Below are 25,339 nucleotides of genomic sequence, written 5' to 3'. Positions count from 1 at the left end.
TGAAAAACATTTAATGTTAAGAGAAAGAACAAAAAGAAAATTAAATCAGTCTGATAAAAAAAAAGGAGATTAACCAAGCAGTTTACAACACATTGAATGTGCACAGACATAATCGTCATATTAGTCTCTCTAAATGTTAAAAATAGAAAATAGAAAATGAGAAACATTCAAAAAAGCTTGAATTTATACACCATAGGAAAAAACCACACGAGTTGTTTTAGGTCCGAGGGGTTTTGTTTTCCTTTAAATTTGCAGGCAAATTTCTGTTCCCCCCTCCTCCAAGGCTAATTTTGTCAGGGAAACTGAGGAGAAAACAGAAAAGCAGGGCAAAGTCGGGAAACAAAGCACTGCCGGCTACTTGCCATCTTCTCTTAACACAAAGTGAATTATCAGCAAAAACAATAAACAAAAAAAAGCATTAACACTGCATGTAGAGATGTGGCTGTTGGTGTTAGCTGATTATTTCTCTGATCTGTGACACAGTGATAAGAAAAGCATATGCCTCCAACCTTGATCATGTCCTGTTCATCGTACTGGACATCTAGTGACATTCCTCGTTTCATGGAGTCCTTTGTGATGCCAACTTCTTCTTTGAAGGTGTCAAAACCTGGAATCACATTTTTCAGCACTCAGTCAGACATGAATTGGAAAGTTTACAACTACACTACATAACTACTGCAGTTGCATTCATGGTGTCTAGGTGCTGTAAGAAATCAACAAGGATAAAAACATTTCTCAGAAGCTGATAATGAATATCAAATGCTACGTTTTCGGTTTAAATCCATCCATTATTAGTTATCTTGAAATTCTTAGCAGCATCAATTTACCCATAGCAAGTATGTCTTAAAAGTGAAACAGGCTTAACACAGATTATGGACTGGGTGGCCGAGTGGTAACGCACTTGCGCTCGGAAGCGAGAGGTTGCGAGTTCGACCCTGGGTCAGGGCGTTAGCAATTTTCTCCCCCCTTTCCTAACATTGGTGGTGGGTTCAAGTGCTAGTCTTTCGGACGAGACGAAAAATCGAGGTCCCTTCGTGCACACTACATTGGGTGTGCACGTTAAAGATCCCACGATTGACAAAAGGGTCTTTCCTGGCAAAATTGTATAGGCATAGATAAAAATGTCCACCAAAATACCCGTGTGACATGGAATAATAGGCCGTGAAAAGTAGGATATGCGCCGAAATGGCTGCGATCTGCTGGCCGATGTGAATGCATGATGTATTGTGTAAAAAAATTCCATCTCACACGGCATAAATAAATCCCTGCGCCTTGAATATGCGCGTGATATAAATTCATGGGTGTTACTGGAATAAATAAAAAACCCTGAAAGGCAGGGGTCCAGGGGCCGCTGAGGCCCCGGCGGGGGACAGGGGTAGCGCCCCGTTGGGGGGTTCAGGGGGGCGTTGCCCCCCTGAAGCTGAAGCAAATTTGCCAAAATCCAAAATTTTAATAATAAATTTTCATTTAATTAATATACTTACCCAACTCACATATAGCAATTAACTCTAGTTCAGTGCTGGTAACGCTGTACGCGTTCCCCTTGGTAACAAGGGAGACCACCCTAAAAAAGAGTGATCCATCCCATAATATCAGACCGATGCCCGGTCCAACATCCATATGCGTGCGCATACGCCGCCATTTGTATCATTCGAACGAAGCCCAACTCACTACTTTTTTAGAACCCAATACCACCACAGCGGGGAGGCGGGAGGGTTTAAACGATGTGAGTTGGGTAAGTATATTAATTAAATGAAAATTTATTATTAAAATTTTGGATTAAATTACATATTATTACCCAACTCACATATAGCAGATTGCTACTATAGGTGGTGGGTACTTACCAAAACTAGGCACGCAGGACCTGTCCCGCCGCTACCATGGCAGGCAGCGCGGAGCTTCCATCCTGTCTGACAGAAGCGACGTCTCTGAGGTAAAAGTTGACGAAAACGTCCTCAGAGCGCCAATACGCAGCTTCCAGTACCTCGGCTAGCTTGCCGGACCGAAGAACTGCCACTGAGGATGCCCAGGCTCTCGCCTCATGGGTTCTAGCCGCGGTGAGAGGCAACACTGCCCTAGCATCACCCGACTGCACTAGCCACCAGGCATATGCTCGTTTGATCAGAGTGGAGATCCATTTGGCCAGAGTCACCTTCGCTATATCCTTACACCTAGCCGTGTTTAAAGATATGAAAAGAAGCTTTTGACTTTCTGACCTAACAGGCCGAGTTCGAGACAGGTAACATCGGAGAGCTCTCACAGGACAATTTGCAATATCGGGATCTCCAGGAGCCAAAATCTTGCTCAAGGGTGGAATGCGCAAGATTGGAGAAAGCTGGCCAGGTTTCTGGTTTTTCGCGAGAAAGCCGGGAACAAACTTGAGAGAAATGGAACCATCCTTCTCGAACGCAATATCCTTGTCTAAACCCGACAAAGAATGCACCTCACTACCTCTCCTAGAAGTAGAGAGAAGCGTTAAAAACACAGTCTTACGCGTCAAATCGGCCAAAGTGGCTGACAAAAGAGGCTCGAACTCATCCGAGGCTAAGAAACGTAAGACCAGGAACAAATCCCATGCAGGGAGAAGCGATTTTGAACGAGCTGCTAAAAGGGCAGCCCCCTTAATAACACTAGCGATAACCCCTCCGAGCGAAATTTTGTGGCCTAATTGCGCGAGGGTCGAAGAGATCGCCGACCTCCGAACCCTAATAGAAGAGGGAGAAGCCCCCTGATCAGCCAACCAAGACAGATGGTTGGCTACATGAATAGACCTAGGAGAAAGAGGTTTAACCCCGTTAAGCGCGCACCACCTAGACCAAGAGGCCCAGTGCGATGAGTAAACCGAAGAAGTCGATTTTCTATGCGCATGTCCAACGAATCTCAGAGTAGGGGAAGAGGCCCCTGCCCTACGCAAAGCGCTTCGGACAGAATCCACGCGTGAAGGGCCAGGATCTGTGGGTTCTCGTGCTGAACGCCTGACCGAGGCTGCACGAGATCTCCTCTTTTCAGGGCGAGAGGGATTGGGGGCCGAACTGCTAGACGCAGTAGGTCGGGAAACCAGTGCTGGCTTGGCCACAGAGGAGCGACCAGAACCAGCGCTGGTTTCTCCAAGTCCACTTTCCTGAGGACTTTGCCTAAGAGGCAGAACGGAGGGAAGGCATACGCCGGAAGATCTGACCAATCCACTTCCAGAGCATTCACCTTCCAGGCCAGAGGATCCGGGAAGGGGGACACAAAGAGAGGCAGTCTCGCCGAAAACCTCGTCGCAAAGAGATCTATCTTGGGCTTGTCGATCTGCGACCAAAGCCGCTGCAAAGACTGGTGTGTGAGAGTCCACTCTGAATGAACAATCCTGTCCCCTCTGCTCAAAGTGTCTGCAAGGACGTTCAGACTGCCCTTCAAGTACACTGCTGACAACAGAATGTGCTGGGCGTGACACCACTTGAGAATGCGACATGCAATGTCGGAAAGACTGTGAGACCGAGTCCCCCCCTGCTTGTTCACATACGACGCCACAGACATGTTGTCGGTGTGAAGACGTACATGACTGCCCTCCAGGAAAGGCTTGAACGCTAGAAGCGCCAGGGAAACGGCCTCCAACTCCAGTACATTGATATGTAGGGAGGCCTGAGAGCAATCCCAAACTCCCGAAACCATGTGCTCGTCCAGATGAGCACCCCACCCCGTCAGAGATGCGTCCGTAAACAGCTCTCTCTCCGGCGGTGGACGAACAATGGGAACACCCCGGAACAAATCCGGAAGAAGCCAAATGCCTGTGGTCTGCTGAAACCAAGTTCCCAGTGCGATCGGAACACTCCAGTCCTGGGATGTCTGATCCCACCTTGACTGCAGGGAGGCCTGAAAAGGCCTCTTGTGAACCCTGCCCAACGGAATGAGGGAAGCCATGGATTCCATCTGACCCAGAACCGAAGTCAGAACCCTTGCACTGGCGTGATTCTCTCCGTAGAGAGACCGAATCAGACCCTGAAGTTTGTCGATCCGCCTTTGAGACGGACGGACAGACCACCGAAGTGTGTCGAATTCCATGCCCAGGTAAGTAAACGTCTGGGATGGTTCCAACTCGGATTTTGTCAGGTTGACAGAGAAACCCAGCTGTGCCGCCCGACTCAGCACCCTGTGCGTATGAGCCTCGCAAAGCCCCCTGTTCTGGTGAAGGATTAACCAATCGTCCAGGTATGCTCTGAGACGGATGCCTTCCTGTCTCACAAGAGCGCAAAGCTGCCTGACCACAATCGTGAAAATCCACGGAGCTAAAGACAGGCCGAACGGCAGAGCCCTGAACTGGTAAGCTTTGCCGCCCCAAGGGAAGCGAAGCCACTTCCTGTCCGCGACATGTATGAGGACGTGAAAGTAAGCGTCTGTAAGATCGATCGACGTTGCCCAATCTCCCGGCCGTAAGGCCTCCCGAACCGAGGTTGGAGTTTCCATGGTAAACTTGATTACTCTCAGAAACTTGTTCAAAGGAGAAAGATCTAACACCGGCCTCCACGCCCCCGAGGCTTTTGGCACTACGAAAAGTCTGCCGTAAAACCCCGGGGACCGCGCGTCCAAGACCTCCTCTATAGCTCCCTTGAGCAGCAGAGCCGAGACCTCCTCCTGGACTGCGTTCCGTGCCACCAAATCCTTTGGCGCCCTGCAGGGCGGGATTATCCTGACCAGGGGAGCCTTCTGCCCTGACCAGAGAAGCCGGAACCCCGAACACACTATCCCCGTGACCCACTTGCTGGCCACCAGTTGCAGCCAGGAAGAAAGGGCCCTGGACGGGCCGCCCGCTACAACTAGCGCGGGGGCCACCGGGATGTGTTGTTCGGGGAAGTTTCATTGGGGGTGAGGCTTACGCCCCGACCCCCTGGAACCCCCGAAAGACTGACCCCTCTTAGGGTATGGAGCTCCACGCCCCCTACCCCTGGAGGAGGATGACTGCTTCTGGGCCTTCCCACCACCTGACGAAGACGTCTGAGGCTTAGCGGAAGAAAACGCCTGAGTCTGAGACTTGCCCTGAGGCTTCTGGAAGCCCTGTGAAGCCAAACGCGCGATCGCTACATCCCGCGCGTCCTGCGTCTCTTTCTGGAGTGCATCGAAAGACGCCTGCCCTAGGAGAGACCCCTCAGCAAAAGGGGAGACCTTCAGCCGCTCCACAGTCGCGGTGTCCCGAAATCTGGACCCCGACAAGAAGGCTGACCTCCTTGACAGAACTGCGTGAGTATACAGCCGGGCAGACAAAGCAACCTGTTCTCTAGTCACCTTGCCCAGAGTAGCCAGCAGTGTGGAAACATCTGTCGGCGACGCATCGAACCGAAATTCAAAAGGATCAAGAGATGTGGCAATCGATCTGGACAAAGACCTTTGCAGAGACTCCGACACTGACGTGAGTTCCAGCAAAGACCTTCCAACTTCCTCCACAGCCGCGAGAGAACCGTCAGTACATGGGACAACTCTATCCCTACTGTACCCGTCTTCTCTCAAAGCAGCAAGTTCCGGCGTCACCGGAAGTGCCCCTGACGGCAGAGCAAAAGAGTCCATCAGATCCAAAGGATAAGGGGTAAGCTTGAACTTCGGAACACCGGAAGCAGCCCGAGCCCCAGGCTGAGCCAGCCAAGAGACGACGTCTTCCGGGGCCTCGCCGTGCTGAACCAACAACGGCACCGCCGGTTTGCGTTTACCACACAAGACGTTAGCCATCTCATAGGCAATAGTTGACGATTCCCGGAAGCGGAAGCGAGGCCGTTGCTCCTGTGCACTCCGGAAATCGTCAAAAGCAGAGCGAGGTGGGTGAAGCTGAGCCTTGTCCTTCACCACCCCTTCCGGAAAGTACCTGAACGCCGTTTCCGCCGCCAGCGCCACTGCGGCTGACAGCTTCGCGGGCAAATTCAGTTGGGAATCCTCTACCACTGAGGCATCCCCGTCTTCCGCCCTACACTCCGACTCGAGATCAAGCTCGGAGCCAGGAGGCAGAACATCAGACCGTTTATCGTCGGCAGAACCGACCACTTCCTGCCCCCTGGGCGGAAGAGGACTAAAACGGTCCCCGATATTCTCATAAAGAGACGTACGGAGGCGCTCGTCCTTTCGCTGCTCATAAGAACTCTCACGACATCCATCGCCAGAGAGAGCCCCCTGAGCTCGCACACCGGCAAGCGGTGTAGACATACCTTGTACTGGTGTCACATTCAGAAGAGACACCAACTTGGTACTCCCATCCTGCGAAGCATGGACATCCGCCCGAGTCACAGTCGCCGAAGGCTGAACGGAAGTCGAAGCCGGAACTGCAGGAGACTGCCGTAACTGTGCTAAAGAGAGAACATCAGAAACACCCGACGGAAGCGCACGTAATTCCTCCCTAGTGGAAGATAATTCCGACGCAAGTGTCGAAACTTGAGCGCTCAAAGTCAACAATAAAGACGCAACTTCAGCTGGCGCTAACCCAGGGCAGCCATCTGAAGTTGAAGCAGAAGCAGAAGCAGAAGAAGAAGTTCTTTTGCGCGAACCGCCACTCTTGCCAGAACGTAAACAAGCCTGACCGGAAGTTAAACTGACGTCTGCTAACACGGGAGATTTAACAGAAGTTGAATCAGAAGAAACAGACGCGGATTTTCCTGCGCCCTTCTCTCTCCTCGAGCTACGTTTAGGAGGCGAATCGTCAGGCACCTGCCTCGAACTAGGCTTCCTATTCACGCTATCAACAAGCGCAGCCTCCGCCATAGCGAAAGAACTCACGAAAAATTTCAAAGAAAAACAATTTCAGAAAAATTTCACAAGTACAAAACAAGCGACGAAAAACGTCGCAAAAGTTATAACAAAACGGAAAGATCTCACCACACAAGTAGGTAAAGGTGAACAGCTAGGCGACGACCAAGGGGAGATGCCAAAGCCAAAGACTATGACAAAATGCTGAAGACAGCAGGAGCGTACATCAGGAGCGTCCTTCCCAGTTGAACCGCTGAGAGAGAATGATACAAATGGCGGCGTATGCGCACGCATACAGATGTTGGACCGGGCATCGGTCTGATATTATGGGAGGGATCACTCTTTTTTAGGGTGGTCTCCCTTGTTACCAAGGGGAACGCGTACAGCGTTACCAGCACTGAACTAGAGTTAATTGCTATATGTGAGTTGGGTAATAATATGTAATTTAATGAAAGCATATAGTGGCCATTTCCAGCATTCTCACAGTCAGAAACCATACAAGAAGAAAAGAAGCAGAAACAAAAAAAGTCCACAAAAATAATACAAATGGGATACTTTACTGTCCCGATCAACCAAGCAAAATCACCGTCAATAATTCAAAACAAATTCTAGAGCATTCGAAAAATGTCTGACAAGAAACAAGGCTTCACTGTCTTGGAGCAAAAGATGCAGAAACTCGTTCCACTTCCAGGCAAATCTAGCTTCTTCAGCCAGGTTCGATATTCCTCACCATCACCGTTTTTTTCCAACAACCATTCCCACCTCCACTTGTTTGTAACACCTTCCTCTAGTTTTTCAAGTTTAGAAGGATCGACATCATCACTGATGTAAGGCATTTTGATCGAGCAAAATGCTCAAGTTTGAAAGAAAGTTTCTGGACACCGACGAAACCAAATCATAATAAGCAAGATGGCGGCAAATCCAAGGGAGCGAACCGAGAAAGCACGCGAACCGGTGTCAAAAGTCAGATCGGAACCGCTGCTCGTTATTTCAACTTAGCAAAACGAAGCTTTTTTTTTTTTTTTTTTTGTTTTGAAAAACCGAAAACCGGAATTTCCGGCTTCAGATTTGTTCAAAAACCGGAAATCCGGCAAAAGCCGGAAGAGTAACACCCATATAAATTGCATAAAATAAAAATAAAAATTAAAAAATAAATCCCTGCGCTGAGAACTGTACCCACGGAATACGCGCGATATAAGCCTCATATTGATTGGTTGATTGATTGATGTTAAATTCAGAAAAGACTGACACACATGGGTCTCAATCCGTCGACTGACCGATAGACATGCAGCAGAGTCAGTCAGCACGTCTTATTTTTGTCAGCTGTCTTTTTCTTTCCCCTTCCTTACTTAATTGAAATAAATATGGCTTTTGTGTCCTCAGACCTTTTATTCCTCTTCATGTAAGACCATTGGAAAATAAACAAGAAAATGAAGAAATGAATTGTATCTTCCTCTCATTTGTACATTGCAAATAACTTTCAGAAGTTTCTCCTCACTGCCGTAATGCACATTTGCAGCAGTCCCGTGGTGGAAGGAAAGTTTTTTTTCTTGACTGATTGGTTTGCAAAATGACTGATTGATTCATGGCTGAGTCAGTCAATGGATCTCTTGTGGACAAAACCCAAGCCAATCCCTGCACTTATATAATCCCCGAACACAAAACTAATGAGGAAGAGAGGTGTTCAAAGTAAAGTTTTAGCCTCACCTGATTGGTCCATGGCAACGCGAGCTGCTGCAGCCTCAACCTCATCATTCACGACCTCCGTGGCGTACATGCACTTCTTGACGACGTCTTCTCTGTTGATTTTCTGAAGGGCCGTCTCTAGGGCATTGCCTGAAAAAACACAAACATGATCACCATCATGACTGTTGCCAAAACTCACCACAATAACTTCTGATGAACTGATAATATTAGTGACTTCCAAGAACAGTGCCAAATAGATAATCTCAACTTGAGAATGCTTGTAACCCTAACAGCTGGTGGTAGTTCAGTTATTACATGTCCATGGGGACTTAAAATTTAGCAGCATCAGAACACTCCGAAACCATCAGCAGGGATGAAAGTCGATGACATTTGAAACCAGGAAAATCTGCCATTTTCAAGCTTTACTTTATGATTTCAACACCCTCAATGGTTTGAAAATCAGAAAACCATCAGGAAACCATTTCTTATGTCAAGAATCCCTGATTTCCGGATGGGAACTTTCATCCCTGCAGATAAAGAATGCAAGCCCACTTCACTACCTCAAGTTCCCGACCTGACCTGAATAAATTCCCCAGTAAGAATTTCAATAATAGTTTGCTTCCTCAAATTTGTGATCTAATCAGAAAATATTCCTTAGTAACAGAAACCACAGCAAACCACAGAATCGGAAAAAACCACCAAAAAAACCTTTGAGTCGACGTACTAGTAAATGTAACGTTTTGTTTTGTCAATAATAAACGTTCTAATAACATACCATTCTTGTTTTTTGATTCTGAATTTTGGAACGTTGGCCGTCTATCTGTTTTAGGATTATTACAGCCGAACGCAGCAACACCATGAGCATCTACATTACCTGTGGCTTTGTCTCCATTCTTCTGGACCCACAGTTGCAGCATGGCGAGGGCCTGGTCGCCTAGCGTGGCGTACTCCGTCTTGATGCGGTTGATCTCTGACATGCTGATGCCCAGCTGCTGTGCCAGGATCACCCAGTCGCCCTGCACGTTGTCTGCAACGTCGGTCAGGTTCATGGAGCTCCTCGAAATCCTGTCCTGTAAGACTGTGACAACAGAGAAGAAGGTTTTATTTTTGAACCTGCTTAAAATAGTGTCTTCTATCAATACAACAACACAGAAAAACTTTCAGCTGGAGTCGGTGTTTGGTCAAGGACTGCAGACACAAAATCTTCTTCGATACTGCTTGTTGCAAGGTGTAAAAAAAACGTGTGATAGAGCAGCGATCACTTACCAATGCCCTGTTCACGGAGCAAGGAGTGTCGCTTCTGAATCTCTATGGCAGTATCAGAGCTGACATCTGATGAGCTTGACTGAAACCACATAAAAAAAAGACATTAATCAGTTACCTGTATCAACGTTGGCGAAACTCAGTACTAAAACCGCTTTCATACTAAGACATATCTACAGATCTTCTTCTTCTTCGTTCATGGGCTTAGACTCCCACGTTCACTCATGTTTTTAGCACGAGTGGATTTTTACGTGTATGACCGTTTTTACCCCGCCATTCAGGCAGCATACGCCGATTTCGGGGGACATATCTACAGATGAAAGGGGTTCAATTCCCTGTTAAATATAAAGTAGAAAACCACTTCTTTCGCTATTATTTAGTCCAGTCTTATATTTGCTGTTGAGTGCATCAAGAATGCACAATCTGCTTTCCCTTCCTCAAACCCCGCTAAACTAAATAAGAAGAAGATGAGCAAGGAAAACCTTGCCAATAGCAATTACATTTCAGACTGCATCAAAAGATAAAAGAAAATGTCAAATAGATACAAAGAGATACACATTCTTCCAGTCCAGCGGTTGGTACTTTTATCTCTCTTTACCGAAATGGTATCCGGGAGACGGATGTTGAGGTTGCAGATGGGGTTTTGGGGAGCTTCCCCACGGGCAAGTTTGGGTTCCTTCATGAAGGCAACACGAGCGGCTGCGTCCTGGTCGGGGTCCCGAATCTTGATGGTGCAAGGCAGGCGGTTTTCTCGAAAAGCTTTGAAGTTGACTGCCAGCTGGTCCCCAGACTTGGTGACTGGAATCAGGTTGCCTGCCATTTCTATGTACTGCGGCCTGCTTTCCAGCACCTGGGTTAGAAAATTAATGGATTCAGAAAGATTTATAGAAAAGTTACAAAGCTTTGAAGATGAAACTGAAAGTTTTCAGGATAATATCCATAAATTAAAGCCTGTGGAAGCATCATCGCTGTAGCAGAGTACTCTTTAAAATGACAAAAAAACACACACAAAAACAGAAAACTCTTCCTTTGTAAAAATATCAGTTGTTCCCAATTTAAATTTGTCCCACTGGGTACTTTCTTTATATCCACCAGTCATTATCCCCTCTTCAGTTTTTATGTTTTCATTGGAGAAGCTTCAATTATGTGATGACTGACATTTAACGTTAATTGTTCAAGAAATGTCAAATAAAGCAAGTAGACAGCTTCCAGTGATCCCAAGAAGATTCTTCTATCCCCCATTACACACACACAAACACACAACAAGTACACAGCATCAACCCCGATTTCATATTCAATCCCAAGAATAATTACATCAACACACCTCTATGTCTCTGCTTCTTGCGATCTCCACAAACTTCTCCTGCTTCTCCAATGTCTTGTCCACCTTGTCGTCGGTCATGCAGAACATACGGAGGCGCCCCTCCTCCGTAGAAGTGCGTTTTCCAAAAACGACGAACTTGGCCATGTACGGCACAGTGATTGCTTCACGGTAGAGCGCACTGGCCATGTGGGTCACCTCTGGAATGTTCTGGCAGTCGATCAGCCAGAACCTGAAACACAAAATGTTTGTTGTACTTTACAGCCAGTTGAGAATCAATGAGCCAGTGAACATGAGTGGAGGTATACATCTAAGTTACTCTGAGCATGTGAGTGCACAAAACACACAAAATGTGAGTACACTCACAAACACTCTCTCTCTCTCTCCTCTCATTTCTCTCTCCCTCCTAATAAATTAAGAGAAAATGAGTAAAAGTTAGAATGACATTTCAAACAGTACAAAACTGCTGACAGGGAAATCTGTTTTTGGAGTGGGTGGGAGAAATCAGTAAATCTGTTATTTCCGGAAAACTTGTCAAGAATGCAGTTATGAAAATACTGTTAACTAACCTCTTTTCCTTCTTCGTTTTCTTCCTAAATACAAGATGAATCATGAGCAGTCTCACCATAGAATTTTAAACAGTCAACCATACCACCAGATGCCCAGAAAATGTCACTTAACAAACAAGCAGCTACTGCTGCCAGCAGTAAACTAGCAAGCGCATTCACAGCAAATACATATGCCAATGTCCCTGCAAGGACGTTAAATCCACTTTTGTTAAGCCCACAGTTTTCTAACTGCAACAGCTACCACATTTACGGGTGGGGACGTGGCTCAGTCGGGAGCGCACTGGCTTCACAACCAGTTCGACACCATCAACGTGGGTTCGAATCGCAGGGTGGGCAAGAGATTTACTTCTCGGAGTCAACTTTGTGCAGACTCGTTTCGGTGTCCGAACACCCCCGTGTGTACACATGCCCACAATAAAGATCCTAGGCTTACAGCGAGTCTCAGGGTTTGTAAAACATGAAGACACGCATGCATAACCTGTCTCCACTTACCTGGCAGAAACAGTGGTGGTGAAGGACACGCAGTCGTTGACCAAGGTGATGGGTTTGTTTTCCGTGATGTCCTCCCAGTTGGTCGCCTGGGGGTCCGCTGCACGCAACAAGGACAACTTACAGTACAGTCAACCATACCTTTTACATCCATCACTAGATTTATTATGCCATAACAACACGCCCAACCTCACTGCAAGCCAGAGCAAGAACCACACGTACTAAAACTGGTCGTCAACTTCAAGGTAACATCTTTGGAGGAAATTCGTGTGTGCACATTTCAATGTTATACATCAACTGCATGACTTCACTTTTCAAGGCTTCTACCCTCTGAGAATTGCAAAAAGGGGAAAGCACCAAGGATGTACTTGTCCAAGACAATTAGAGGTAGTTGCTGCTTCCTAGCTGACTGGGGTTATGATATGTAACAAGCACAATATTGTACACTTATGTTCATCTTTTTGTCACTCATTTCAAACATTTTTAAAAGTTCATAGTGATACTAAATGTATTTCTCAAATATTACTTCAAACTTTACAATATTGTTATCATTATAATGGTGTTAGTTGTATTAAAAAAAATTACAACTGTTGTAGTTTTTACTAATGCTACAATTAGTATGCAATTTATGCTACTAACATTATTCTTTCTGCTATGTTACTGTATCTCACCCTACCTCACATAAATTATTACATGTAATTAAAATATACCAAAATTGTCAATCTAAGGTTCTTTCAAATCTTCACCACTTTAAGATTAAAAATATCATTTGCATAATAAGGATGGAGAAATTGTTTGTAGAGTTCCAGAGCAAGACATATTTCTTTTAATGAAAATATGCTTTTTCTGACTCTTTTGGCAGTAATAAGCAAATCATTTTATTATTGCAAATTTCCTCAGTCCATCACAAAAAGGAAGAAAATATTTTACATGCACATGAGAGCAAATTGCAAAGAAAGTTTACATGCACATGAATGAAATTCTGCTTCTTGTCACAGTCTAAATGTAATGTTTCCTTAAAAAAACACTGCTTCTCTCTGTCTTTAAACGGAAACATTAAAACTTGATATAAATCCTTTCAGTCTGCAGAAAACAAACCTACCGCTCAACTAAATTGTTGTCATGCATACCTATGCAATATCCCCAGAAAATAAACCTCATTGTACACCAAAAGTGAGCTATACGTGAGCGAGATCTACTGCCATGTGCTTACAATTGTGCATATTTTTATTAACACTTCTACCCAAACTAACCATAACATGGAAAGGGCTCGAAATAAAGAGAGAGAAATGATTATTTACAATAGAAATATCAGTGTTTATATGCAGCCAGTGGCGGCAATTGTAAGCTGCAGCTAAAAGCTGCTAGAATTCAACATGAGCATCTCAATACAAAATCAAGAAGCTTCTTAAAAAAAAATCAGAAGTCTTCGCCAGATTATGATGCTTCAAGTATTCTCAGAAGTATCGTGCACACATTTCCAGCCCTGCAGATGATGAGGAAAAAATCCATGTACATGCTAGCTCTGTCAGTCAATGCATGCTACACACCAATACATGAAGTTTACTAGTAGCTTTCAAATAAACTAAGAATAACAAAGAGCAGAAAAGTAGAAAATGTAATGCATGAGCAACTACTGCCAATAGTTCTACTGCCAATACTTTTTGAAGAAAAACGTCTGTGCAACACTCCCCAAAGACACTGCACTTATTAGCTCAAAAAGAAATATTTTCCCCACGTAACCAGCATAGAGAGTAGATTAGTAAGCAGGGGTGTCGTTTGGATCAGCTCTTCGGCCAATCGCCGTGTTTTTTTATTTTGGGCGAAACTTTCATGTCCTTATCGGCCAAATGTTCGAAGAATATTCGTCTGAATCGGCCAAGGTTTGTCAGGTGTTTTTTTATTGGCCATGCTTTGATTTCTAGAACTGCTGCCGATGTACTTAGTCAACTGACTGGCGTTTATTGTCTTTCGATGAGCCAAAATAATAGCCGAACATTTATCAAAAATTAATGTCCTAAAGCTTTTTGACAGTTTCGGCCGAATGTCCCAACATAAAAATGTCTAGCAACACCCCTGAGTAAGTCTCAACTGTTGCAGCTCTGTGATGAAACTGAATTGTGAAATGACTAAAAACTAGACAAAACCAGGGATCAGACTCAGAAAGGGTAACAACTTAGCTTGATTTGGGACACACCTGAACATGCACACATAGCAGCAAGCTTCATAGTTTGACCAAAACAAAAAATACCTTCTTGTGCTAATGGGCATCTTGTAAGAAAACTGCTTAAGATTCCTTTGCATGACTACTAAAACAGTCCCCCCCCCCTCTTCCCACCCCCCCCCCCCCCCCACCAAAAAGTTAACCATCCATATTTTTGTCATGTACAACAATCATTGCAACAAACTAAAACCTTATGCTGAAAAGCACAGAAATGACTGAATTCGAACACATGGAACAAATATAAGCTGAGACTTTTGACATAACAGAACTGTTGCAGGCAGGCTATACCGTAAAATCCCTAGCAAACGCCCAGTATCTAGCAAACGCCCACCCCCTACTTTCTGTCAAATGTTTTGCAGGAGGGTCACTACCTAGCAAACGCCCACCCCGGTTTTTTGTTTTTTAAATTTGTTTTAAGACAGTCGGCCTCCTTTATCTACGATTTGTGCACACTGTACATTGGTTCGCCTTTTTTTTCGGGGAGGAGGGGATAAAATTACGTCATGTCTTTCAGTGACGTCGTTCAGTGACGTCTTTTATTGAGTGTTGAACACTTCTCTCGTTGACAAGCACTTCCTTTCTAAGCTTATGTTCAGCCATGCCGAAGCACAAATCATATACAGTGACATACAAACTGAAAGCCCTGAGATATCTTGAAAACGAAGCTGCAGGCAATGTTTCGTTATGTGCCCGCGAGTTTTCTTTTGACAGAAAAAAGAATGAGAGAGTGGAGAGAACACAGAAACATATTAGAACAGCAATACGGGAAAGAAAAGGAAAAATAAAAGTTGTCTGAAAGACCGCCAGTTAGATCTGAAGAAGTTGAACAAGTTGTGATGGAATACTTGGAAGAGGGTCTCCAAACAAGAGAAGAAACTGTGTTTGTGCTGACGTTATTCTGAGAATGAGAAAAATCAAGGTCACTTGTGTTCTTCTTTTTTTTCTATCACAGAACGTTGATCTTTATTTGCGTAAACAAACGGTGTGTTTATTTTTTTTATTAAAATTGCATAAATCACATGGTTGTATCACTTTTTTTTCTCGTGAAAATGTGATGACACTTTATCTTGCAAAGGGGTGTATACCTAGCAAACGCCCACCCCCTACTTTTTCCCGAAATATGTGCGGAGGGGGGGTGGGCGTATGCTAGGGATTTTACGGTAATAACCTCTTTCAAACTATGCATGTTCAAACGAACTTTGCTCTGCAAATGACACCCAAGACAGAAAAAAGTCCTACCTCCTTTCCCAGAAAGAGAGAGAGAGAGAGAGAGAGAGAGAGAGAGAGAGAGAGAGAGAGAGAGAGAGAGAGAGAGAGAGAGAGAGAGAGAGAGAGAGAGAGAGAGAGACAGACAGAGAGACAGACAGACAGAGAGACAGAGTTATTAATGTGCCAAAAATGAACTGACTATCATCAAAAACTGCAGTCTAAACATTCACAGAAAAGAGAACACCAGACCTGTTTACCCACACTTTGACTTTGGTGTACTTTTAACCGAGATTCAGCATATTTTCAAAATATTGACAGTATTTTGCAACTCACAAGAAACGTTCATGAGCTATTGCTTCAAGGGCAGCAATAACATTGTCCGTTTTCAGAAGTGGAACTTTTAGGCGTTACTGCTTTTCGCTTCAACATTTTTGTCAACGTGCTGGACTATCACGAAAACAGGTTTGGCAACCTACTTTCGATTTCTTTTTCTTCTTCTTCCATTTAGTGATCACGATCAAACTTGATTTTTTTTTACGATCGTCGTATTTTTTTCTCTCCAAACGTATTGGTCGTATCCTTAGCAACTTTGCGTACAAAATACGGCAAAATCGTATGGGTAAACAGGTCTGGAACACCTACACCTACATGCACAAAATTCATAGTTTGAAACAACCACATACAGTGGAGTCCAGCTATAACGAACCTGGGTAAAACGAAATCCCGCTTTTAACGAACTGCCATTGATTTCCCGGCAGACAGCCTTCTATTTCTTACTTGTTACTTTCAGGCTACAACGAACCTTTTGAACTCATTTGCATAACGAACCCCTCTTATAACAAACACGTTTTCATCCCCCCAGAGCAGTTTTGTCTCTAAAAGTCACAAGGCTACAACGAACGGTGCAAGGTCTCGGCCAACCAAGACTATGGCATACTCGTAGCAAAGCCGCGGAATGGTACCGTAAACCAAGAATAGTGACGTAATTACGTCACGGTCGAAAGTCTTTGACGTCAATGCCTCCCTGTAGTCTTTTTCTCTCGCGCGGTGTGTGTGTGTGTGTTCATTTTGTGCACATGTGTTAGTGTTACTGTTTGTGTGAGTGTGTGTGTGTGTGTGTTTGTGTTTGTGTGTGTGTGTGTGTGTGCGTGCATGAGTCTGTACTCGTGTGTGTGTGTGTGGTATGTGTGTGTGTGTGTGTGTGTGTGTGTAAGAAAGAGAGAGAGAGGGAGGGAGAGAGAGAGTGTGTGTGTGTGTATGTGTGTGTGTGAATGTCTGAAGAGTACTCGGGTCCAGCGCGAGCGTTTTTTATAGACACTGACCTTCTTCCCAGGGATCAATGACCCAGTTTTAGCTATGAGGTGGTTCCCCTGTCATATGAGAGAGGAAACACTTCCTGCACAGGGGTCAGTGACAGTTTAATCTATGGGGCGGTCTCTTTGATGTCTCAGCTGAAACATGCATTATCACAAGTTGTTTGACTGGTACTCAGGCGGTCTCTTTGATTTTTTTCTATTTTGATACACTCCAGGAAAAAAAGTCCCGCCTTATGACCCGGAAAATACCGTACATGCTTTTACACGACTTTTAAAATTTTACTTCTAAAATTACAGTAAAGTGAACATTTGAACTATGCCTCTCTATGGATTATATTATGAAGCATGCAGAGATTGTACTCTCCAAGGAAAGATCGATGGGACGATCATTTGAAGGTGAGTGGGAAAACTTGTCTTGAGGCCATTTAGGGTTGAAAACTCTACAGCGAATTACTGATATAACGAACTAAAATGTATCTCCCTTGAGATTCGTTGTACCCGGACTCCACTGTACTGACAGTTTCAAAAAACAGTCTACCTGTTTCACATTTCTTTATAATGACAAATTAACCATGTATTTTGTTTCAATAGTTATCTTCATGAATACATACAGCTTATTAGCTAAAAGCAGAATGAAGAGTTTCCCTGATTTTCTATTCCACCTCTGCTTGCATAGTCTGTTATCTCATGCACAATCATGCATATACAGAGAACAAGTTATGGTGCACTGCAATACAAAGCTTTGGGTAAAGGGTCACATATACAGAAAAGAAATGAATTTTTACAATCAACTCGTATCAATCACACATGTAAATTTTTTTTTGGGGGGGGTGTCACAAAAAAATAAATGCGCTGTCATAAAAATAAGAGACAAGAAGCTGTCATTCAATCACGGGAAGAGGAAAGGTTTGGAATGGAAATTAAGTAGTTCAGGAGATAACAACATTCTCCAAATTGCAAGCATAAAACGTAATGGGAGTAACAGGAGAAAAAATAAGCTCTCCAACAGTCCAGAAATAAAAGCAAGTGCTGGTGCAATACAGTTCTACACAGATCTGCAAACAGGTGGGACGAAAAACAAAGAGGCTTGGATTCAATTGAATTCAGGTAAAACATTGAGCAAGCATAAAAAAAAGCCAAAGCATTATGAATGAGGAAAAGATGTGACAAGCGAGATAAGAGGAAGGGGGAAAAGGGGTGGGTGAGTTACCTCGGTTACTAGAGTGGTTGTTGCCTAGCCATGGTGAAGACAGCACAGAAAGATGAGAGAGAGAAAGACTTCAGTAAAACATTGGTCACATTACAGCACCAAGACAAAACAAATTTCGTCTCTTTGTTCCACAACTTTCTGAACATCACATGTTCATGACATACGAAAAACATTTAAAGCAAACTGAAATGAACGAAAAAAGAAAATGCCTGAAGGGAGAAGTACGTCTCGAGAGATGACTTCGAATTCAAACAAGAAAAGAGATTGGTAGAACAAATTTTAGAATTAAACTAACTTTTGTAAGCATATTACCAACAAAATTTTTTAAATAATATCTGCAAGGAAAAACGTTATACATAGCTCTTTGAGTGTCACAAAAATAGAGCTTGAGGAAATATTTCTGATGAAAGTAAGAGGTTGCTTAAAATCCAATGCAAAGACTTCAATGCAAACTTACAAATCTGAATAATATGATTATCTATAGCCAGACCATCTTACTTTTCCAAGATGTGTGTTATCTAACATGTCTTCTGCTACATTTTGAATCTAAATACTTTTGCTAAATTCAATGATAACCAGTCGTTTATATACAACTTTTGCTTCTTTGCAGGCAGGTTTGATAAATAAGTGATGATGATAATACAAATGTAATAATAATAATATGCAGCAACAGCGCTGATACCAATCAAGCAAAACTCTGCCCATAATGTACACAGCAGCATGCTGTAGTTTTGAATGGCTAACCATCAAAAGTAACAGTTGTTTTTCAAACTGCTCATAAAACATTTTATTTTAAATCTGGATATTCATAAAATTCATCTAAAGAATGTCCCAAGTCGAAGCCTCGTGTTTTTTTGATTATGTTCAAATCCTAGGCATTAAAATAAAAAAAATAAACAGAACTGAAAAGGAACAAAACATGGAAAAAGAAGGATAAAAAAAAAAGTTGTTTTTTCCCTAAACAACAAAAGCAACACAAACACCAACAGACACACTATACACAATTAAAAAACACAATAAAGATACTTGGCACAAAAGACAAGAGCCTGTTTTGTGCCTTGAGGGACAAGACATAACAAGGAACATGGTCAAACAATATACACATGACAGTGTACACGTGTCATACACACATTTAATCACACTGGGTGCGGGAATGAAGGTGAGGGGTGTGTGCGAGTTTCAGAAGTAGGAGGATTCACTGTTTTAGGTCACGTTAGTAGTGTCACGCCAAAGTCAGTCAGTGGAAGGGTTGTATCATTCACATTTCAACTAGCAAACTGTTCTTCCGCAATCAAGCAGGGGAAAAAACTTTCAGAAAACAGGTTCTGAAAACTATATAGCAGATAAACTTGAAAACTAGTAGATTTATCTGCATAAAGTCAAAGAGCCAAACAGCAGTTAAACAAGAAAGAAGCAGAAACAATTTGGAAACTAGGAAATTTGTCAAGTCTTAATAAAAATAGGTGTACTGAATTCAAATGGCAGCAAACAACATGCCAGGCATATCTTTGGTGTATGGAAATTCCGGGCTGATTAACTGTGGGCAAACACACAAATTTCACATAAGAAAGGGTGAGCAGAAAGTTACAACAAATCTTTAAGATAAACGTTACTTTAACTGTTTCAATAATCACAATTCTCAGCAGTCAACGAAGAAAAAAAAAATGCTCACTTGGCAAGAAAGCCAGAATAATTTTGCAAAGAGACACTGAGATTCCTTTCAGAAAGAGATTGAAAAGGGGAACGGCAAAATAGCACTGTGAGTTGGTCAGGGGGAAGAGACCTGAAATTGGGTGAATCAAAAAGGGGAAGGCACCCACCTGCCAAACTGTAGAGCAGACGGAGAGTGGGTCTGTCGGCCCCGTACTGGTTGATCATGCCCCTTTGAGCAGCTTTGGGCACCGGGATGGTCAGAGTGATGGGTTTGTGGAACTTGCGACGCCTCGGTTCCACGGTGACGATGGGGCTCACCGCCACTCGGTTACCGAGTAGCTTAGCAACAAGTTCAGGAGCAATGGGCTGGGCCTAGCGAGAAGGAGAGATAATGACACAACATGTGGTCAGCCACGCACCAGCACAAGGTTCAGGCAGACCTCCTTGAGACTTGATCCTGGACACACAACTTGAACTACACGATGCAGCGAGGCGACGGGTACACAACTTGGCGCGTGACGCACAGATGGAGCAATGACGCACGCACGTATGAACAGCAAAGACGATGAGAAGAAGTTTGAAAACTTGGCATGTGGACTGAGTCTTTGATGTTTAAAAAAAAAATTCGGCACAAACTGAACATGCTACACCACTGAAGAACAAAATTCAAAAACAAGGGACTAGAACGAAACAATAAGTACAAACACTGTCTATCGGCTACAACATGAAGCGCAGTCAAGAGAGGTGGTTGGACTTTTGAGCAACAAGGTCAAAAGTCCAAGTCATCAAATTCTACTGGCCTGGCAATCCTAGCCCTCTTCCTGGCAGGCTATAAATGAAGAAACAAAAAAACAGCAGCAAAATTACTGGTGGGCAGATTCAAAGCATCTGACATCTTGTAAAGGTGTTGGGACAATATGTGAATCTCCTCCTCACCTCCGATCACTTAGCAACAAAATAAGCAAATAAAGGCAGTCCAAAAAGAGAGAACAAAAGTGATGATATAGTCTTTGAATGAACATGGTTTAACCCAGAGCACAATGGAATCATTCCCTTCCCAGCTCGTTATACGCTTTGTCGCCAATATGTACTTGGAGATACACTTGAGCATCATTAAAAAGAATAGTGGAACACTAAGTAAACAGCTTATAAAAGACATAAAATCTTAAAAAAATCAGTTCACGTGGGTTGAACTGGAAGCTTTGATGCCTGGCCGATCATTTCCAAATCATACCAGCTTTCCTTATTGCCATGAATTGATTCCATCGTACCCAATGAGTTACAGAAATTTGATTGAATAGTATGAAATGTCAGTAGAAGCAATTAAATGATGATGACTGCATCGTTGTTCTTGCTGTTTTCTCCCTACTGAAATCTGTGAGTTTCATTACATCAAATCAACATATTTTACTTTACTCCTGAACTTGAGAGTGGCAGATGTCTCCCCATACCCCTTCCCCCATACCCTTTAAGGCACAACAAAAATATCCCCCTTAATTGTAAGGCTCGGAAAAATATCTCCCCTCTTACTCCACTTACAACGCTCTTCTTAACCCAACAATTTTCTGTTCAAAGTGGAAGATCATTCTCTTGACTTAAAACAAGTTTGAAAGCGCACTTGCATTGCTATTCGTAACACTGAATATCAACAACTATTCTCCTAATTCTGTAAGAAACTTATCCCCCCTCGATCTGATCTGGCCCTCACGACAATTCTCTCACAAATGACTTCACACATTCACAGCAACACAAAACAACAGCATCAAATTATACGCCTTTGAAAAACTCCATGGACACTGACCTGCAAGCCAACTCTGATCGGCTTGGTGAGGGTGCCTTCAGGCAGGACGGCCTGCACTTGGGGCACGACTGTAGAGGACAGAACGCCGCCCTCGTAGCCAATGACAGCCGCCTCCTGCTTGATGCGGGTCACCAGTGCAAAGTACTGCGGAAAGTCTGTGGTCAGGATGCGAGTGATGCGTTTCTCGTGCAGGGACTCCTCTGCTTCAAGTTCTGTTAGGGAAAGAGACAGTTTTGGGTTGAAGAATTTATTTTGCATGGAAGTGATTTATGTAGTCATAAACACTCTTTCACTTTTGTATTAATTTTTTGTATTGTACTGTATCTTTTTTTAATTTATTATTCCTTTAGTGAGGAACAATATATCATAGCTGTGACTCCATGAGTAAAGATACGCATTCAGAAACACTTCTGGAAAAGGCAATGCAATGGTCAGATTCAACAAGCAGTTGCATAAATTATTTAGCTGTTCAAAGACGGATGCTAAAATTTCTATTTATGCAGGCCCCTTCTTCAGCGTTACATTCTCTTTTTCTTATCTTCCCCTCTAAGAATCAATGATAATGTGTGTACATTAGCTTCCTTCTTTATTTTGGGGATTAAGCCAGGTCCTGTAGTCATACAACTTTTCAGTTACATAAATAACTTGACAGCTCATCAGATGTTAATCACACAAATTAATACACTGTGCATGTCAACATCCTCATCCATACTGCTTTTCGTAGAATACTTGAATCCTTACTTGACACACACACAAATTCTAAATCCAAGATTCACGTTCAATCTCTTGAATGCAAGCTGACTGCAGACACGTTTTCAATCACTTAAGTTATGATTCATCTGAGACTGTTAAGGAGCAGTGAAACAACAATAAATTTTTGATAACGACATATTCAGAATGTTCTTCAGTCTCTTACTGCACAAGTATTGCAAAAATAAAGGAACAATTACAAAAATATCAGGGTACGAACCTTAATTAGTCCAAAAAAGAACAGAAAGATGAACAAATTCAAAACAACAACTTCAAATTAAACGTGAAACAAAACAATTTGCGCATGATCCAATGAAGAAATACGCACACGAAAAACGAACAAACAAAAACTGGGGTTCTGGTAAGTTTCTCTGTTTGTTTGTGTTAGATTTCTCCCTTTCACAATTAGCAAATTAAAAAGTGCAAACAATAGCAATGAGTCAATGACCTAAATGGATTAGGATCTAAAAACAGGCACAGCAAAATCATATTACAACATTTACGTTGAAAACAGGTGAACTTTTTGTGTAAAACTGAAGTTGACGAAACAAAACTACTTGATGGAAAAAGCGTTTTCAATGGAAAGACTGAAACATCACATCTTCACTACATCACACCGAAACATACCTGAACTGGAAATCTACACTGACACTTGTAACTTCACAAATTGTTCATTATTATGATTGATAGAAAAATGAAATAGTTTGGAAGGATTAATGCTATCATAACTATAAAATTATTGCAGATTAATTTTTACTACTCAGGTTCAGTCTCGTTGTAAACTGCCTCTCCCCTAACCCTAACTAAACCGATCGTGACACTTTTTTTTTTTTTTTAACACTAACAATGGGCAGTGCACTCTTGTGAAAATTTTTAGGATTTTCTCACAAACTGCCAGAAAACAGAACTTTACAAGTCTGATTATTCAACATTCCCCAAATCTATAGAGACACACATTCCCCTCTCTCTCAATTATCTCTTCTGCTCCGCCATCACCTTTATACAATGTAACAATAGTGCCACCCCAATCACCGTTTCACTACATCACCCCCACCTCCCAAATCTAGAGAGACACACATTTTCTCTCTCTCAAATATCTTTTCCGTTCTGCCATCTCTTTACAAAAATATCCCACCCCCTTCTTTCTCTCTTTTATTTAAACCCACCCCTCCCCCTTTTTTCCGAACTTTCTTCTTTACTGGTTACCCCTAAATGAAGAAAAACAACATCAAGAAAGCAACAGACAAGTCAGCAACCAAAGAGGGGTTACGGTAAGCAGTGCTCACTCCACAGTGACGACATAGAGGCACCAGGCACAAGGTTGCCCTGTGCGTCCAGACCTTCCAGGGAGCCGCCCAGGGCGTCCGAGACAGCCTCCTCCGTGGCGGCTAGCGGATGCTCGTACCACGACTCCCCGTTGTCGCTACGCATGATCACCACTTCACGCTCCTTGCCGCGCAGTGAAGCAAAGTGGGGCACCTCGATGATGATTGGCCTGTAATGAAGAACAGAGGGTAATCTTATTGAAAGTTGAAAGAAAGCTCTTATCGCTGTGTTTAAAGACAAAACATCAGCTCTTTTGTCAGCTTATGTCTAGATTAATGTCCGTAGGTCAGGTCAGTGAATTTTGAGAATGCAATATTCTTTGAAACAAAACAAAATACAGAACGAAATAAAGTTTGTTTTTTTAAATTTGAACAAAATATAATATTATTTCTCACATAGAGTACAACAAATGAATCTTACTAACACAGAGAAATAATGCATATACACCGACACAAAGAAAACCGACACATACACAGAGACAAACACAGACACAGAAATATGATTGGACAAATGGTGTATGATTGTCATGATGAACATGAAGGTATTTTTTTTTATGATATTGTGACAAATGTAGTGAATCACTGACATGATACATATAATCCACTAAAACAGAAATATTCATCTCTTTTTGTGTGCATATGCAGAGGAACGAATGGAGTATCTTTGAAACTCAGCGATACAAACAATCAGAGTAACAGGGGAAGCAACCATCAAACAGCAAATGAAGACTTCTCTTCTGTTCTTTTGCTCATCTTCTTCAAACCAGCCAGCAGCAATCTTATCCCCACAATCCAAACACTTCAGCCACAACCTTGTACATCCAATTTCCTCTCCCCCCATCTCCCATGCCAAATCCTAAACATTCACTGGGCAGAACAGTAACAAAATACCTACAGAGACACACAAAAGAATGACACAAGGGCCAAGGTAAGTACAGCTGTATACAGCTGCCAAGACAGCGCCAAGTAGTTAACCCCTTCATCAATCCAGACTTCACCCTCATGGTTCCAGACCTTGCCTGAAATAATGGTGTTCTGGGAGGTTTAACCTGTCTGTAAGGTTACACAGTCTGACTGAGGATTCCTTCCATTTCTGTTAGTTCTGGCTACACAGTACAGGTGAGCCTCATCAGTACATTCCTTCTCAACTCCAGACAATGTTTCTGAAAAGTGAAAAGTCCAGACAGGATCAAGAAAAGTAAGGGATAGTATAAAGGAGAAAGTGGGAGAGAGGGGGAGAGAGAGAGAGAGAGAGAGAGAGAGAGAGAGAGAGAGAGAGAGAGAGAGAGAGAGAGAGAGAGAGAGAGAGAGAGAGAGAGAGAGAGAGACGCTTTGAAAGTTTATTGTCATCAGCTTTAAAAGCCCTTTAGACAAAGACAATGACAGCACACACACTGAGAGAGACGCTTTGAAAGCTTATTGTCATCAGCTTTAAAAGCCCTTTAGACAAAGACAATGACAGCACACACACTGAGAGAGACGCTTTGAAAGCTTATTGTCATCAGCTTTAAAAGCCCTTCAGACAAAGACAATGACAGCACACACACTGAGAGAGACGCTTTGAAAGCTTATTGTCATCAGCTTTAAAAGCCCTTTAGACAAAGACAATGACAGCACACACACTGAGAGAGACGCTTTGAAAGCTTATTGTCATCAGCTTTAAAAGCCCTTTAGTCAAAGACAATGACAGCACACACACTGAGAGAGAGAGAGAGAGAGAGAGAGAGAGAGAGAGAGAGAGAGAGAGAGAGAGAGAGAGAGAGAGAGAGAGAGAGAGAGAGAGAGAGAGAGAGAGAGAGACGCTTTGAAAGTTTA

The 25,339-nt window shown here is 43.1% G+C and overlaps 1 protein-coding gene across 1 annotated transcript in view; it reads right to left on the bottom strand.

The window, feature by feature from the left end:
• LOC138952780 (uncharacterized) overlaps positions 1-25,339 on the bottom strand; it is a 219,007-nt gene that overhangs the window by 76,008 nt on the left and 117,660 nt on the right. The window contains exons 51-61 of the mRNA XM_070324514.1: positions 23,486-23,694; positions 21,450-21,661; positions 19,816-20,020; positions 17,996-18,019; positions 12,040-12,136; positions 10,982-11,210; positions 10,256-10,507; positions 9,661-9,739; positions 9,269-9,472; positions 8,416-8,544; positions 510-607 (exon numbers count right to left, since the gene is read on the bottom strand). Of these exons, the coding sequence (XP_070180615.1) occupies positions 510-607; positions 8,416-8,544; positions 9,269-9,472; positions 9,661-9,739; positions 10,256-10,507; positions 10,982-11,210; positions 12,040-12,136; positions 17,996-18,019; positions 19,816-20,020; positions 21,450-21,661; positions 23,486-23,694 (1,738 nt within the window). The remainder of the gene's footprint in view (positions 1-509; positions 608-8,415; positions 8,545-9,268; positions 9,473-9,660; positions 9,740-10,255; positions 10,508-10,981; positions 11,211-12,039; positions 12,137-17,995; positions 18,020-19,815; positions 20,021-21,449; positions 21,662-23,485; positions 23,695-25,339) is intronic.

Source organism: Littorina saxatilis, linkage group LG2, assembly GCF_037325665.1.
Source record: "Littorina saxatilis isolate snail1 linkage group LG2, US_GU_Lsax_2.0, whole genome shotgun sequence".
In the NCBI taxonomy this organism is placed as follows: domain Eukaryota; kingdom Metazoa; phylum Mollusca; class Gastropoda; order Littorinimorpha; family Littorinidae; genus Littorina; species Littorina saxatilis.
Note: the sequence above shows the minus strand (reverse complement) of the source record. Positions and strands in the feature narration are given on the sequence as shown.